Source organism: Loxodonta africana, chromosome 27 (assembly GCF_030014295.1).
Source record: "Loxodonta africana isolate mLoxAfr1 chromosome 27, mLoxAfr1.hap2, whole genome shotgun sequence".
Taxonomy (NCBI): domain Eukaryota; kingdom Metazoa; phylum Chordata; class Mammalia; order Proboscidea; family Elephantidae; genus Loxodonta; species Loxodonta africana.
In genome coordinates, this window is record NC_087368.1 from 32,030,520 (window position 1) to 32,048,216 (window position 17,697).

At 39.7% G+C, this 17,697-nt stretch overlaps 1 protein-coding gene across 6 annotated transcripts in view; it reads left to right on the forward strand.

Moving 5' to 3' along the window:
* CNOT10 (CCR4-NOT transcription complex subunit 10) overlaps positions 1-17,697 on the forward strand; it is a 62,894-nt gene that overhangs the window by 14,843 nt on the left and 30,354 nt on the right. For all 6 annotated transcript variants that reach the window (XM_010595531.3, XM_010595532.3, XM_010595533.3 and 3 more), the window contains exons 2-9: positions 1,313-1,407; positions 2,163-2,324; positions 6,422-6,572; positions 9,266-9,408; positions 9,891-9,977; positions 10,530-10,613; positions 13,005-13,122; positions 16,875-17,024. In XM_010595531.3, the coding sequence (XP_010593833.1) occupies positions 1,313-1,407; positions 2,163-2,324; positions 6,422-6,572; positions 9,266-9,408; positions 9,891-9,977; positions 10,530-10,613; positions 13,005-13,122; positions 16,875-17,024 (990 nt within the window). The remainder of the gene's footprint in view (positions 1-1,312; positions 1,408-2,162; positions 2,325-6,421; positions 6,573-9,265; positions 9,409-9,890; positions 9,978-10,529; positions 10,614-13,004; positions 13,123-16,874; positions 17,025-17,697) is intronic.

Genomic DNA, 17,697 nt, shown 5'->3' on the forward strand with positions numbered 1-17,697 from the left:
GAGAAACAGAATATTCTGTGGGAGATGTTGAAATATAAAAAACACCTTTTTGAAAACAAAACACAGGTTTTTAACAGAAAAAGAAAAATATTAACATTAAAAATTACAAACATTCCCACGTTCACATCACCTATGTAGTATTCTTTCCAAAAATGCCGAACTGAGTGTGGTCATGAGGAAACAATGAGAAAAACCCAGAATGTGGGGTATTCTACAAGATAACCAGCTTAGACTCTTTAAAAAACAGTTAGGGACTTGATAAACAAAGAAGAATGGGTAACTGTTCTGGAGTAAAAGAAACTAAAGCAGGACACCAACCAAGGGAAATGCGTGCATCTCAATTGCTTCCTGGATTGGGAAAGGGAAATAAAGCTGCCCCCTAAGACGTTTCTTAGAACAGTGAGGACAGTTTGAATATGGGTTATTTGTTAGTTCCTTTTGTTGTTGATTTTTTATTGTGATCGTTCTGATTATGTAGTAAAGCGTCCCTAATCTTAGGAGAGGCATGTAGCCATAACCACTATCTATTCCCAGAAGGTTTTCATGGCCCCCAAAAGTAGAAGCTCAGTACCCCTTAAGTGGTAACTCCCCATTCCCCCCCAACCCCTGATAACCACTAATAAACATTTGTTTCTGTACATTTGAAGCACGTTTTTCAAACGTGTTAATCTTTGGCTTTTGGATCTCAAAGCCTATGCAGGCATTTGTTCTTGCCCTGGGAATTACCAATGAGCCCGTATCAGTGTTGTTTTTTAATTGTTAGATGTTACTATAGTCCTAAGGAGCACTGGTGCGACAGTGGTTAAGTGCTTGGCTGCTGACCCACAGGTCGGCGATTCTAACCCACCAGCTGCTCCGAGGGAGAAAGATGGGGCAGTCAGCTTCCGTAACTGTGAATCGACTTGATGGCAATGGATTATTCTATTCCAGCTAGATTATAAATTTCTTGAAGACGTAGTAGGTGATTTATAATCTCGTGTCTGTGGGGCCTGGCCTGGTTCCTTGAATATGGCTGGGTGGCAGATACAATATTTTTAGGAGATGAGAGTATTCTCGGCCCAAATGTCCTGATCACCAAAGCTGTAGTCCTTAATGTAAACGAGGGTGGGTTTTCTTTGCGCTTGACCACGGCCAGGGGAAGCATTTCTTCTTGGCATCTTCTGAAGACCAGCTTCATACTCACTCACGAGCCATGGTGCTGAGAGAGAGAACACAGGCAGCTTCATTAGGAAGTATGCAGTTAAGAGAACTAGGGACAGATTCGCCTGACAACTTGTACTTCTACAAAACTGTAAAACTTGTGTGTTTACAGAGCAGGGAGCAGAGAAACATGAAGGGACAGGTCAGCCCTCTGGGATCACGGATCAAGAGAAGGAGTTGTCAGGCAGTGCTTTTCAGGCTTTCACGGTAAGTCAAGGGCTTCTTGTCACCTGCTTGGGTTTTAGGAGTCTGTCAGGGATGAGTCTGTTCACAATGAATTGTTAAATGTATAATTTTTGTTCTGTAATAATTTAGGAGTTGAATTTCGGGAGAAGTAGGTTTAGTTTGAAAATAAAAACCATCTTAGACTTTTAACTATGGTGAAAAGAGTGGGAGTAATTTGAGCCATTTGCATTTTTTTTGTGTTTTCATAAACATGTTTTAACTTTTTTTTTTTTTTAAGTCTCTTAAATTTTGGTTTCTAAATACAGGGTTCAGCCTTCACTGCTCCGTTCAGTTTTTTCTTCTTGAATGTACTTTAAAATGGGACCCCAAAAGTTTGTGAAAACTTGTTTTCTGACATGATGGGATATAGAAGAAGACCTTATTTGATGATCAGATTACACACACGTAAACGGAAGAATTGGTAGTTGGGTATTCAGAGTAGATTGACTAGAAGTTCCCATCAGGAATAGCATTATAGCCTTGTCTGGCGTCGGCTGTTCTACCTCACTAGATTTGCACAGCGGTGTCAGAGCCCGCTTCTTAGGAACTAAATACCCTTAATTTCTTTGTGGCTCTGAATATTGCTTCATATAGTGGCTTCAGTTAATACAGGGCAACTATATCTTTTTTTTAAGAGTTTTTAAAATAAAGGTAAATGAAATATGTTTGGAAATAAGTGGGTTTGTTTTTAAAGCTGGTATGTAACTTAGTCTGTGTGGTTTTTTTTTTTTTTTTAGGCTGGGAATTATGATGCCTGTCTGCGACACCTTGCCTGCCTGCAGGATATAAACAAAGATGATTATAAAATAAGTTTGAATACAGCAGTAGCTGAGTTTTTTAAAAGTAACCAAACAACAACAGATAATTTGAGACAAACACTTAACCAGCTGAAGAATCAGGTGATAGAAATGAATTCTGTTATAAAAATGATGTGTTACTCTTTATTTGTGAAATGAAAATGGTTAAGGAAAATAAACGTCACTTCGTATCTGACATTCTGATAGTACAATTTGTAATATATCTGAAACATTTGTTGGTATTAATTTTATTTGTATAAAATTATTATTCCAGGGAATGAAAGTTGTATGTCGTATGATTTTATTTTCTGTCAGGTTTTATTAATTTGAACATAACAGACTAACATGCCAAATTTGGGTGAGCTTCAGAGTATTGAGGAAGAATTAAAGTAGAAACGAATAAAGACGTTTAGCTGCTGAGAAATAACCTTACCTGTAGCTGCGGAGATCTCATTATTAGTAACAGCGTCAAGTTGTTTTAGTACTTTGGGTCAAGGGATAATTAAATAGAAGGTAGTCTGATTTCTGTACGGTTTGGGGCGTACATTTGTCAGTGTTCTGTTGATAGCCACAATGTTTCTCCTGCCCGGTGCTAGACTTTCGATGTTCCAGAAGGCTGATAACAGTGATGTTGACGATAGGATCAGCTAGCAGTCATGTAGTGCTTACTGTGTGACAGGAGTTGGTGCCAAGCACATCGTATGCAGTATCTCACTTACTCTTCCCAGCAACCCTACGGAGTGGCTGCTGTAATTCTCATGTTACAGATGGGAAAGCTGAGGCACAGGGAGCTCGTATACATTGTCCAGAAACACACAGCTTTTATGTAGTAAGAGCTGCGTGGACGCAGATCTGTTGACTCTGGGTCCTGTGCTTTTAATTACTGCTTCTTGATATAAAGGATCTTGAGACCTTTTGGAACCCCTGTCCTTCATTCACGAGTACCACTGTAGGATCACTCAAAAACCTTATATAGTTGAGAAATAAGTGACCTCTTCAGGCTCTTTGTAATTCTGTGTACGAATAAAGTGGTTTAAAAACCATGAAATTCTTCAGTGAAAATGAGAATAATAGCTAACATTTATTGAGTGACCCAAGCCGTGGTATTTTCAGTCACCACATATGCATGAAAAAGGTGGACAGTGAGTAAGGAAGATCGAAGAAGAATTGACACCTTTGAATTATGCTGTTGGTGAAGAATATTGAATATACCATGGACTGCCAGAAGAACGAACAAATCTGTCTTGGAAGAAGTACAGCCAGAATGCTCCTTAGAAGCAAGGATGGCGAGACTTTGTCTCATGTACTTGGGACGTTATCAGGAGGAACCAGTCTCTGGAGAAGGACATCATGCTTGGTAAAGTTAGAGGGTCAGTGAAAAAGAAGACAACCCTCAAGGAGATGGATTGACACAGTGGCTGCAACAATGGGCTTACACATAGCAAGGATTGTGAGGATGGCACAGGACTGAGAGTGCTTCGTTCTTTTGTACGTAGGGTCGCTATGAGTCAGAAGCGACTCAACAGTGCTTAACAGCAAGCAGCATCATTGAAGTGCTTACTTGATGCCATGTATCACTTAAGTGTTTTTGTGCCTTATCTCATGTAATCCTCACAGTAGGGTTACTGTTGTCTCCGTTTTAAAACTGGGGCTTAGAAGTCTAATAATTTTATATAGCTAATAAGGAGAGGAGCAGAATTCGAATTAGGCCTTCTGTCTCTTGAGCCTGTGCTTGTAACCACTTAATACGTCATGACAGTTCATCATTGCTCGAACGTTATTAGCCATGACTACCTGGAGCTCCAGAATCAAAAGAAAACGTTTGCTGATGTCTAGTATCTGTGCCCTATGACCCAATAGACATTTTCTGCCAGGACAGATTGGTTTGGTCTTTAAGCACAAGTTTAGCCTTAGAACATTTTTCAGAATAAGAAGTTCCTGAAAACTTCCTGTTAAGCCAAGAAAATGTTTTTTTATTTTTATTTTTTTTAATCCTTTCACTAGCCTTTCCTCTTCCTAAGGGCTGGTTCAGTAGCTCCCCTTTCCCCGAGTGTCTTCAACTCTTGAGTTTCCTACAAGTGTTTACACTTGTGTCTCCTGGCTTTCTCTAAGTCATACTTCTGTTCAGGGTTACATGTCCAGGGCACAGTGACACACCTTTTCGGACATTTCCACTTTAATTGACATTTTATTTTATTTAATAAGTAGTTTTCGTTCTGACTGGAGCAGTTACTAAATTATTTTGGTGAATCAGAAGTGTCAGCTTATTCAAGTCATAAGTTCAACCATTGTTCAACCTAAAGCTCCTTAATTTATTCAAAACCCTCTATTTTCTGGCTAAGAATTAACCCTCTCTTAGGTCATTCTCACTCCATTATGTAACTATCAAGAAGAGTTGCCTTTCTTTAGGAATGGAGTCTTCTTTCTTCATTTAGGAAACTATTTTTAATTACTTGAAGATTTTTGTTGTACGTTGGATGAGGGTTTACAGAGCAAATTAGTTTCTCAGTGAACAATACATATTGTTTTGTGACATTGGTTGCCAGCCCCACACTTGAAGATGTGACAAGTAAATATTATAAAAAGCCTCCAAACTAATTGAGATCCACATGCTGTCTGTCAGCTAGGGCCACTTGCCAACATTTGAACCCTCCTGTCCAGCCCGCCGTATGGGTGATTGAAGTCGGCAGAAACCAGATTACAAATCATGACATACCATGAACTTTTGGGTTCCTTGCCAGTAGCCAAACCAAGGTTGTTAAATCTATGTATGTCATGGTTCTACTACTTAATTTTGGGAAATATTCATCTTAGGATTAATTAACATTGCACAGTAATTTACTGCACTCTTCGTATGGCAAGGAAAAGTCAGTTTTAATACAGATGAAATTCCACTTTCATGTGCTATATGGAGCTACAAAAAGGTTGTGTATCTTGGTTAAAATTTAAAAGCCTCGTGCTGCAGCTTACAGAAGGGGCATACAGATAGTCATTAATTTTCAAATGTGAAGTATTCCAGTTTTTTTCTTTTGGTATCAGTTGTGCATGTTAGGTTGCTATTGAAGCTCATAAAAGCCCACTCTAATCACCATATGTGATGTATGTATTTTTGTTATTACTTAAAAAAAGATACTGTTTTTATTATGGGAACAAACTATGAACATAAGAAACTATAGGGTCGCTATGAGTTAGAATCAACTAAACAGCACTGGGTTTGATTTGGGTTTTAGTCATATCGTCTTGGGCAAGATACTTACGCTCTCTGTGCTGGTTTCCTTATTTATGTAATGGAAATGATAATACTATCTATGTCCTTGAGGTGTTGTTGTTAGGTGCCATCGAGTCAGTTCCAACTCATAGTGACCCTGTGTACAACAGAATGAAACACTGCCCAGTCCTATGCCATCCCTGTGATCATTGTTGTGCGTGAGCCCATTGTTGCAACCGCTGTGTCAGTCCATTCTCCTTGAAATTCCTCCTTTTTTTTCTTGACCCTCTACTTTACCAAGCACGATGTCCTTCGCAAGGGACCGATCCCTCCTGGTAACACGTCCAAAGTACCTGAGACAAAGTCTCGCCATCCTTGCTTCTAATGAGCATTCTGGCTGTACCTCTTTAAAGATAGATTTGTTTGTTCTACCGGCAGTCCATGGTATATTCAGTACTTTCCCAACACCTTGAGGTATGTTGAGGGTTAAATGAGATGGTCTCTATAAAAGGTGTAACATAGCAGGCCTGGCACATAGTAAGTAGTTAGCTATTGTTTAAATTTTACTTAAGGTTTTACAAAAATGGAAGTAAGCTATACATTCCATATGAAATTTTTTTTATAGGAAAGTTCACTGTAAGTTTTGTCTATTCCCGTGTAGTCTCTTACAACTCATGAGGCTGAAAAGAAGGAAACCTTATTGGCAGTTAAAACAAGGAATATATCTTCACGGTGGCAAGGAGGAGAATCACCTTGCCTTATGCTAGGTACTTAATAAAGTTCCCCTGAAGTGTTTTCTTTAACAGAATTTTATCATGAATGAAATGATCTTTAGTACGTGAAAGTAGTTAAAATACAGAGATGCTGTTGAAAGTAGGGGAAAATGCAGCCTAAGAAATGTTGCCCTGTGTTCCTGTTTATTCACGTAGGTTTTCACACTTGCTTTTTGTTTTCTTTTGTTAAAACATAATTCCTGTTTATTGTGTCATAGGTCCACTCAGCTGTTGAAGAAATGGATGGACTTGATGATGTGGAAAATAGCATGTTGTATTACAACCAGGCAGTCATTCTTTACCATCTTCGCCAGTATACGGAGGCCATATCAGTTGGCGAGAAACTTTACCAGTTCATAGAACCCTTTGGTATGTTATTGTCAAGTCAGAGATTTCCCTGTTTTCTTATATTTGTGTACTTCTGCGTGGATAATCTAAGTCAGAAAATTGTCCATCAGTATTTAAGGAAAGAAAAAAAAACTTACATTTTCTTAATGGTTAGAAAAGTAAAAAACAGTTTTTTTAATTTGTAATTTTTAGATGAATCCAGATTTTTTTAAAGCTCCTCCCTAAAATTTCAAGATCACATGCTAGAGATGCCATTTCGTATTGAAGACACTGATTTTTTTTCCTTTTATGTTTAAACACCACCTTTGTGCACCTGATCCTTTCCTATCCTTGTAGTGAATGAAGGACGGAACATTCTAGCATGTCAGGGACAGCGTAGTATTTCATTTGGCCTGTTGGCAAACTGAAATTTTTGTGGGCAATCATAGAGGAGGTAGCACAGAGCTACGTTAGCTTTTTTAAAACCTTAACTAGCTTACTATTTCTAGCCTCAACTGGGGGTAATAAGAGAGGGAAGAGCAAAGAAAAAAAGAAGGCGCCAATGAATAAAGCAGCAGAGGGAAGGCGGTCAGGGAAATGATTGTTAGAGGGGCCCTTGGTTTCCAGCCCACAAGCAGTCAGATTTCATCTGTGACTCGTGTTTTTGTCTAGTTTATTGTAAGTTCCAAAGACATTTGCACACCCATGATCTTAAACAAGTAATATGCTTGGAGAACAGTTACTTCTTTATTCATTAAAGACACAAATGGGAATTGCTGGTGTACGAGTGCCTGATGGCTGGTTGGCCACCACAGGACGGCTAGTGGAGCGTTGGCTCCTCTTTGGTGCTTCGGGTGGTGGACAGCGGGTGTTGAGCCACAGGCTCCCCTTCTGGTGACCACCAGTTGAGCAGCGGATTGCTTTGGCTCCAGGGAGACATATTCATGGTGCTTCTTATCTTCCCCTCAATCCTGAGGGCTCTGCGTCTGGGCAGGAGAGGTGTCAGTGGTAAGGGGTCGTGTAACTAGTGACCAGTTTTTTTCTTCTGTATAGCTGGAAACCAGAACTATACCTCTGGGGTAACACAGATGTATTTTATATAAAACTTACCACTATTGACGGTTTTTAGAGCCCCAGAACAGTTCATGAAGTTCTGTTAATCTGTACTATGGCTAAACAATACATAGCAAACTATGTAGTCAGTATCTAAATCTGTTTCTTCTTTGGAAATTAGTGTTGTTTTTGAACTTTATTACTTAGATTCTTGATACAACACGTATTTATTGAGCCCCTCCTATGGTTCAGGCACTATTAGGGGATCTGGGGATAACACAGTGAACAAGATAAAGTCTTTACCTTCATTAAGCTTGTACCTTAAGGGGAGAGGGAGGCACACACCCAGTAAATACATCATATAACATCAGGTAGTTAAATGCTGTAAAGCTAAAATTGGGTAAGAGGATAGAGATTGACTGGGAATGTTATCTTTAGATAAGGTTATCAAAACTAAAACCAAACCCGTTGCCTGTTGAGTGGATTCCAACTCATAGCGACTCTATAGGGCAGAGAACTGCCCCATAGGATTCCCAAGGCTGTAGTCTTTAGTGAAGCAGACAGGCACCTGTTTGTCCCATGGAGCAGTTGGTGGGTTCAAACTGCCTGCCTTTCTGTTAGCAGCCAAGCACTTAACCACTGCGCCACCAGGGTTCCTGAAGGTTGTCAAGAAAGGCCTCTAATGAGGCAGCTTTTGAAAACAGGCCTGAATAAAGGGGTGAAGGGAGCCATGCTACTCCTTAGGGGGAAAGCATTCCAGCCAGTGGAGTAGACTCACAGGGATCCTGAGGTGAGAGTGGGCAACACCAGGGGGACACCGTGATGGAGCTAGGTGGGACAGACCAGGTAAAGCCTTGAAGTCTGGGCAGGGACTTTCTATGTGTGGAAGGAAGCCTTTGGAGATGTGTGACCTTTGAACCTCAACTGATTTTGGTTTTAAACAGATCAGTCTGGCTGCTGAGTAGGAGCGAGAATGGAAACCAGAAGACTTGTTTGGAGGCTCCTAGAACTTTGGAAACTTTCCTGTTCTTGATCATGGCAGCCTCCTTTCAGGCCTTATTTTTATGTCACACCAGGTCACCTATCCTGTTTTCATTAAGTCTTCTTCTCTTGATGGCCCCTTCTGTACATTTCCCCCTTGACTGTCTCAGTTTCTTGATCTGCTCTAATGCACACCTTCCTTCCTTTGTACAGGTGTGTAATCTCTGTAATCAGATGGTTTCTTTCTTCCATCCCTGGGACCTAGAAAGGAAATCTATTTCAGAGAGTCGTAGATCTTCTTAGATGGGGTCTCAGTAGAACACCTGTTTCAGCCCCTGCCTTCAGGCAGGCAAAGTACCCTTCCTGTTTTATAGGCCAGACAGCTGAGGTCTGGAAAGTTAAATGATGCGCAGGGCCTCACATCTGGTAAGTGGTGTAGGAAGGGCTGGAATTCAAGTCTCCTTCGTGTACGGTAGTACTCCTGGTGACCTGTGCTGGCGTTTGGTAGATGCTGGACTTCCTGAAATGAGAGGCCTGAGGCGCCTGAGAGAACAGCATCGTTGGCATCGTTTGTGGCGCTAGGTGATGTGCTTCTGAGGAAAAACATTTATTCACCTTTGAGGGGCTGATCTGAGAAGTTTGCTTCACTTTGGATTGTGACTTTCTTTTTCTCTGTGTGTGTGTGTATTTTTTTCTTCCAGAAGAAAAATTTGCCCAGGCCGTGTGTTTTCTGCTTGTAGACCTCTATATATTAACCTATCAGGCTGAGAAAGCTTTGCATCTTCTTGCCGTCCTAGAAAAAATGATTTCACAGGGAAACAATAACAAAAATGGGAAGAACGAGGTAAGTGTTCCAAGGTGATCAGACTAAATTTCAGAATGTGATTAATATTTGTGCTTATGAAGTATTGTGTTTAATAGCTTTATTGAGATTTAATTCATGTTCAGTAAAATTTACCATTTTGAAGTGTGCAATCAGTGGCTTCTAGTGTATCCAGAGAGTTGTCTAACCATCACAGAGCGTATCCAGAGAATTGTGTAACCATCACAAAAAGAAACCCTGTACCGCCAGCAGTCACTTCCTGTTCCTCCTACCCCTGTCCCTGGCGTCCACTGCCCCGTCATTGTGCCCAAGTGTGAGCTTCCCCTAAGGAGAGTTTCCTGTCACCGCTCCAGACTCCTGAGCCTGATTCTGTGGAAGTGGGACCTGGGCTTCTGAATTGTGAGAATTTGCACTAGGCAATCGTGATGGGCTCCTTTAGAAATTACTGATGTACACTATAATTTAAAATATTTAAATTTGGTCAATTTTGCTTCACCCTGCAGACTGGTAATAACACCAACAAAGATGGATCGAATCATAAAGCTGAAAGCGGAGCTCTGATAGAAGCTGCAAAATCAAAGATACATCAGGTGGGGAAATGTTCAAGGGAGACGATGTGTGGGGGTCTTCTCCTGTGTCACGGATGAGGGGGCAGTGTCAGTGACGGGAAGCAGTAAATAGTGCAGGTGTGCGTGTTCACCGGCTCCTAAATGGAGTGCTTTAGCCGCACATTTATCCTTCTACATATATTTGGCTTAAGGTGATAATGTACTATAATTTATTTTAATTATAGAAAGTTGAGAGGAGAGGCCTGAGAATGTATTGAGCAATAAAATCAATTTGTGGAATTTAAAAATTCACTGTTATTTAGCCATTGATAGATAAGAATTGTTAGAATTTTTGCTTGGGATATAAATATAAATTTTATTCTAGCATGTTTTTAGTTTTTTAAAGTGCATTCTAAGAGGACAGTTAAAATGGGATATTTAAGATAATTTTAAACTGGTTTTTGCAAGTAGCTGGTGTAACTATATATATATATTGTGAACAGACTGGGTTTAATTTTCCTAACTAGAAAGTAAACCACTTCATCAAATGTAAGTTCACGGTAGTTCTCACATGCTAGCATTTTCCTTTGGCAGTATAAAGTAAGAGCTTATATCCAAATGAAGTCCCTGAAAGCTTGCAAAAGGGAGATCAAGTCAGTGATGAACACAGCTGGAAATGTAAGTTTCTTTTGGACTTGTATCTTATTTTTCAATTTGCGGTTTTTATGCCCTAAAACTTTATGGTTTGGACCATGGGTACTTGTGAGTTTTAAATCATTTATATTAGTCTATTACAGTACAGGAGCCCTGGTGGCACAGTAGTTAAAGCGACCGACTGCTAACCGAAAGGTCAGTGGTTTGAAACCACCAGCGGCCTCACAGGAGAAAAATGCAGCCGTCTGCTTCCACAGAGATTTACACAGCCTTGGAAACCCTATGGGGTCACTGAGTCGGAATTGACTCAACAGCAGTGGGTGGGTATTGTAGTACACCACCAGATATAAATTTTTATATTACATAGAGTCGTGAAGTAGTGGACATGATACATCTACAGTTTAATACATTTCTCACTTAAAATTTTGACAAACATTACCTCTTGGCATATAGCTGTTAAGGAACTCTGGTGGTGTAGTAGTTAAAGCAGTCGACTGCTAACCAAGAGATCAGCAGTTCAAAACCACCAGCAACCCCCCAGGAGGAAGATGTGGCAGTCTGCTTCCATAGGAGTTTACAGCCATGGAAACCCTGTGGGGTTGCTATGAGTTGGAATCGACTCAACGGCAGTGGGTTTGGTTTGATTTTATATAGCCTATAAAGCCAGCGGAAACCCTGGTGGCATAGTAGTTAAGTGCTACAGCTGCTAACCCAAGGGTGGGCAGTTCAAATCTGCCAGGTACTCCTTGGAAACTCTACGGGGCCAGTTCTACTCTGTCCTATAGGGTCGCTATAAGTCGGAATCGACTCGACAGCACTGGGTTTGGTTTTTTTTTTTTGATAAAGCCAGCATTTTTAATAGGGACCTGTAGTATGTAAGTGGTTTATCACAAGTCACTTAAACGTTTGCTGTTATTAGATATTTAAATTATTTTAATTTTACACTCAAAACGTTTATTAAAGTTTAACTACCAGGTTGTAGCCAAAACCTGCCCCTTCCAAATAATTTTTGGCTTGACAGTACCTTCAGTTTGACTAGTGTTAGAGTATTTGAGATATAATCACCCCTTCCTTTCACTCCCTCCACCCCAACTCCTACTGATAAATAATCTTTAAGATAGTATAGGACAAAAAAAGAGCCCTGCTGGCACAGTGGTTAGGTGCTCGGCTGCTAACCGAAAGGTTGGTGGTTCGAACCCGCCAGCCTCTCCACGGGAGGTAAAAGTGGCTGTCTGCTTCCATAAAGATGACAGCCTTAGAAACTCTATGGGGCGGTTCTTCTCTGTCCTGTAGGGTCGCTATGAGTCAGAATCAACTCAATGGCAATGGAATGGGTTTTTGGATTTGGATAGGGAAAAAACAGAATTGTGAATTATCTTGATGCTTTTTAGGAAGACTGCGATTACAAGTGTGAAATCATGAGAAAATATGGTTTTTAGTAGGCATAATTCAGGTAAATCGAGCCAGAGTAGCCACTGGGTCAGTACTCAAGTGATTTTTTTATGGAGAACAATCATAGCCTAGACCTGAGGAGGCTAAGGGAGAAAGACAGTTGGCCATTATCAGACCTTTATGAGATGAGTGGTCAGACTGAGACTGGAGGGACCCCAGAGGTCATGGCCCCAAGACTCTCTCTTAGCCCCAAACTAAAACCATTCCCAAAGCCAACTCTTCAGAAAAAGATTAGACTGGACTGCAAGACATAAAATGATGGTGGTGAGGAGTGTGCCTCTTAGCGCAAGTAGACACATGAGGGTAAGTGGGCAGCTCCTGTCCGGAGGCAAGATGAGAAGGCAGAGGGGGACAGGAGCTGGTTGAATGGACACTGGAAATACAGGGTGGAGAGGGGACGTGTGCTGTCACATATAGGGAGAGCAAGTAGGGTCACGTAATAACGCATGTATGATTTTTTTTGTATGAGAAACTGACTTAAATTGTTAACTTTCACTTAAAGCACAATTAAAAAAAAAAAGTAGCTGTCACAAATAAGGCATCATGTTAAAAATACTTAGACGGGCACTTTCTTTCCTACTTGGAAAATAATTTGATTACTTGTATCTCTTTGGGTCCTAATGAAGGTACGTTTGTATCCTAAATATAGGGAAGAACCTTTAAAATGAAGAGCCTAGTTTGTACTGTTAAATGGACTTCCAGTTAGTAGTGCAATAGATGAACACAGACAGTTGGTATATAAATGGTGTATTATTTTTTTTTTAGGTAGACTCTTATCTCTCTTTATAAGATGCTCTCTGAAGAATAGAACCGTTAGATTGAGTGTTGTGCATTTGAGCCTTTTGTGACCATGACTTAACTGATCGATTTATGCATTGAGCACTTGTCATTCCAGTGGTACAATTGTGATCTCGCCTTAGGCATAGGAAAACAAAGTATAAGTAACTTATATTTTCTTTACAGTCTGCACCCTCTCTGTTTCTTAAAAGCAATTTTGAGTACTTAAGAGGCAATTACCGAAAAGCTGTGAAGCTACTAAATAGCTCAAACATTGCTGAACATCCAGGTTTCATGAAAACAGGTAAAAGAACATTGTGAAATTTTCCCATTTCTTTCCTGGATCTTTTACCCCTTGTTGCTTGGTTTTCTTCCTACTCTGTTCTTCAGGATGATTGATTTTAGCAATTTATGCTAATTTTTGATGGAAATATTTAAATCTTTCTGCTACAGATAATTCCTGGAATTTTAATTTATGACTTGTTTTCATTTTAGGAAAAAAACTCACTCTTTTTTTTAATACCAGCTTAGAAATTATGTCTGGGGCATAAGGTCCTTGGGCTTTTGCCTCGTGAAGTGAGATCTTTTTAGGGAACCTGATGATGGTATTTTTACTCTTTTCTTCCGTATAAAGCAGTGAATAATAAGAAAAAAAAAAATTTTTTTTTAATATGATGACTTTATTAGACCATTAACTATATCAAAACTCCCTCTGTAATAAAGTTAGGAAGATGACCACTCTTACCTGTTTTTTCCTCTCTTTAAGAGTCTTGATGAATCCCTTGCAGTTAACAGTAAAATTTGTGACTGTCACTTGGGTTTATATCACTGGTATTTTATAAGGATATTTTCTTCATTCAAAAAAATGAGGTTAAGCTATTGAAAATGTTTGTTTTGCACCAGGTTTAAAATGGAAATGATTAATAAGTTTTTCGGTTTTTGTTTTAGATTCTATTTAGGTAAATAGAGAGCACACACACTCAAACCTACTCACACCTTCCCCCGTGTACCCCTTTCATGCGGTGACATCATGGAGGCTGGAGAAGGGCAGTGTGTTGTTCCGTTAGAACTCTCTTGTGGGTATCCTTGTGTTCCAAGTACCCATATCTAATTCTGTTGAATTTTCATTTTTGATGTTTTTACTGTCAACAGTTTTTCCTCAGAGACCCACTAATACCAAGCACTGAAATGACTCTCAGTATACGCTTCGAGGAACTTTTGCTGAAGACTTGTCTTCACTTAGATCTAAGAACTGATATTGTCAGTCTCTGAAGTGGAGTCGGGAGCAAGGAGTGTAGTTAACCCGTCAGCAGTTAGTGATGCCGTCATAGGGAAGTTTATAGTATGGTAGTATATTTCATATACTGATCTTCCTCATAGTTATGAATATGTCAACCTTTAATTTCCTTCCCATATGTAAACTTCAGCTTTTGCTGATGACAAAATACGGTTATTGTAGACAATTTGGAAAATTGTCCACAGTGCCACTACCTGGAAGCGACCTCTGTTAAACGTTTAGTGCATTTCCTGCCATCTGTATTTCTAAGGCTAATTTTCCTCCTTTTTAAATATGATCGTTGCTTAATTTAAAAATATGTCAGAAGCCAACCCTTACTTTTCAGCATTAAGCAATAAATATCCTGATTATTCCAACTCATAACGACCCTGTAGGACAGAGTAGAACTGCTCCATAGAGTTTCCAAGGTCTCTCTGAGTCAGAGTCAACTCGATGGCACTGGGTTTGGTTTTTTTATCCTGATTATTTTGTCAATTTAATTCCACTGGTCTCATCCCCTCTGGAGCAAGGGAGAATGAAGAAAACCAAAGACACAAGGGGAAAGATTAGTCCAAAGGACTAATAGACCACAACTACCATGACCTCCACCAGACTGAGTCCAGCACAACACCCTTTTAGCTCAATACTGAAGTCACTCCCAAGGTTCACCCTTTAGACAAAGATTACACAGGCCCATAAAATGAAACGAGACTAAAGGGGCACACCAGCCTAGGGGCAAGGACAAGAAGGCAGGAGGGGACAGGAAAGCTGGTAATAGGGAATCCAAGGATGAGAAGGGAGAGTGTTAACATTTCAGGGGGTTGTTAACCAATGTCACAAAACAATATGTGTACTGTTTAATGAGAAGCTTGTTTATTCTGTAAACCTTCATCTAAAGTACAATTAAAAAAAAATTCTAAAATTAAAAAAAAATTATCTAGTCAGACTATTTTTTATCATTGAGGAAAATATAGATTTTCAGTCACTTGTTTTGGGATGTTTGAGAAGCCATTTAGAAAAAGAAAAATAAGCTTGGGTTGCTTTCATTACACCCATATAAAATCCAGAGAGATGAAGGATTCAAATGTAGAAATAAAATCACAAAAGCAGCGAAAGAAAACTTGGATGAGTATTTTAATTTTGTGAAGGGGAAGGCCTGATTAAACATAACCTAAAATCCAAGATCCATGGAGATTAGAAAAGAGTACTAAATTTGACCACATAAAAATATAAAACTTTTTATGATTAAACATATACACATGCATTGAACCAAGTCACAAGACAGATGACAAACATAGGGGTAGGGGTGGAGGAGTATATTTGTAACCAAATAGAAAAATAGGTTAAGGACTAGAAGAGACAGTTTACAGGATAAGAAATACAGCTGCCCAACAAACATGGGAAGACACTCAGCCGCAAGTGATATTTAAAGAAATATGAATTAAAAGAATAGTGGAAGTCTAGGGTTTAACAAAAGCAGGATTTTATATCATCTGTTTTGTTCTATATATTCTTGCTATCCTTCATTCAGTATGTTTTGGCTGTTTCCATGAATATTTGTATCATTCCAGTTTCTACATAATACTTCATTGTGTGAATGCCATGCATATATGTTATGTTATTAAGTATTTTTTGTCTCTTACATTTTTATATCACTTGCCTATAATGATTAAAAATTAAATCAGAAAGAATTGAAGAGGCCAACAAAGTCAGTATGCAGATGTTTTTTATTTACTTTTTTAATAATTTTATCTCCTTTTCTAAAACGTTTTTTTAAATAATATTTTACTGTGTTTTAGGTGAAAGTTTACACAGCTAATTAGGTTCCCATTTAACAATTTTTATACAGATGGTTCCATGACATTGATTCCAGTTTGCACAGTATGTCAGCATTCTTATTATTTACATTCTGTTTGTTCTGATTCCATTGATTTAGCTTCCCTGCCCCCCCTTGCCTTCTCATCTTTGCATTTTGGTAAATGTTGACTGTTTGGTCTCATGTAGTTGATTTTTTAAGGAAGTACATTACTCACAGGTGATATTGTTCATTTTATAAGCCAATCTAAGATACAGCTGTTGGTTTCTACTGGCCTCAGTGCCAGCTTCACAGGGTATCTTAGGGCGATAGCCTCAGGGGTGGTTCTAGTCTCTATCAGTCCAGTAGGTCTGGTCTTTTTTAGGAGTTTGAATTTTGTTCTATATTTTTCTCTCATTCTGTAAATCACCTCTTGTGTCCCTGCTCAGAACGATTGGTAGCTTTAGCCGGGCACCATTTAGTTTTTCTGGTCTCAGGTTAGAAGAGGCCTTGGTGTAGGCTATTAATCCTATGGACTAGTTTCTTCTTTGACCCTTAGATTTCCTTGATTCTCTTTGCTCCATACAAGTAGAGACCGATAGTTGTATTTTAGATGGCTGTTGGAAAACTTTAAGACCCAAACACTAGTCACTGGACTGGGACGTAGAACATTATCTTTAAGAACTATGTTATGCCAGTTGACTAAATTGTCCCTCGAGATGTTTGGGTATGTCTGGGAAGCCTCCGTGACTGTGACCCCTCTGTGCTTTGACGTATATATGGGTATGTGATAAAACTGACTTAAAAAGTAAGGGACTTTACGGAACTTTGGGTTATTTCCTGAATTTCCATGTGTGTTGAACTGTTCTGTAGGGACTAAGCAGCACAGTAAGTAGATTTAACCCATGCCAGCTAAGTGCGGCTCGTGTACGAGGTACCTGAACGGTAACATTTTTCTCTGGACGGATGTGTTTGTTTTCCTCAGGTGAGTGTTTGAGGTGCATGTTCTGGAACAATCTTGGCTGCATCCACTTTGCCATGAGCAAGCACAATTTGGGGATTTTCTACTTTAAAAAAGCCCTGCAGGAGAATGACAACGTCTGTGCGCAGCTGAGCGCGAGCAGCACGGATCCAGGCAAGTGCAGCGCTGGGGACGGCCTGTGTTCACTGCCTGTGGAAAGCGTGATTTTAAAGAGCGAGCACCTGGTCAGAATGCATGCCAGGTGTGCAAAGTTCACAGCGCTCCTGGCCAGCGAGTGGGCTCTAGGGATTTTTAGATGCTGCTGCTTTCAGTAGCAAGGTGTCAGGCAAGATTAAGATTTCTCTAGTGTGCCCAACTAGTTTTTATTGTAGCTCCCTTTCCGGGTTTCATGTGTGGTAATTGTTGGGAGCACCTGGCAACCTTTAAGCAAATTCCTGAAGTTTACTCCTTTAATGTTTATTTTATATGGATTCCTGGTCTGGAATACTTAATTATTTAGCTATTTAAAATAAAAAAAAAAAAAAAAAAACTAATTGATGGACAACATAGCCAGAGTCACCAGCAGCCTTGTTTTATTAAGACTGTGAGACGTTTGCATGAGTGAGTGGGCCATAGTCATCATAGCTGTGGTACATTAGTTTTTATTTCCGCAGTAAAGTCCCCTAACACGAAAGTTAAAAAAAAAAAAAACGGAACATTCCAAAACCCGTTGAAACCCGTTGCTGTCAAGTCAGTTCCAACTCACAGCGATCCTGTAGCCAGAGGAGAATATTCCTACAGCCTCTAAAAACCTGGAAACAGTGGTGGTAGGAGTGAGAGCGGGTCC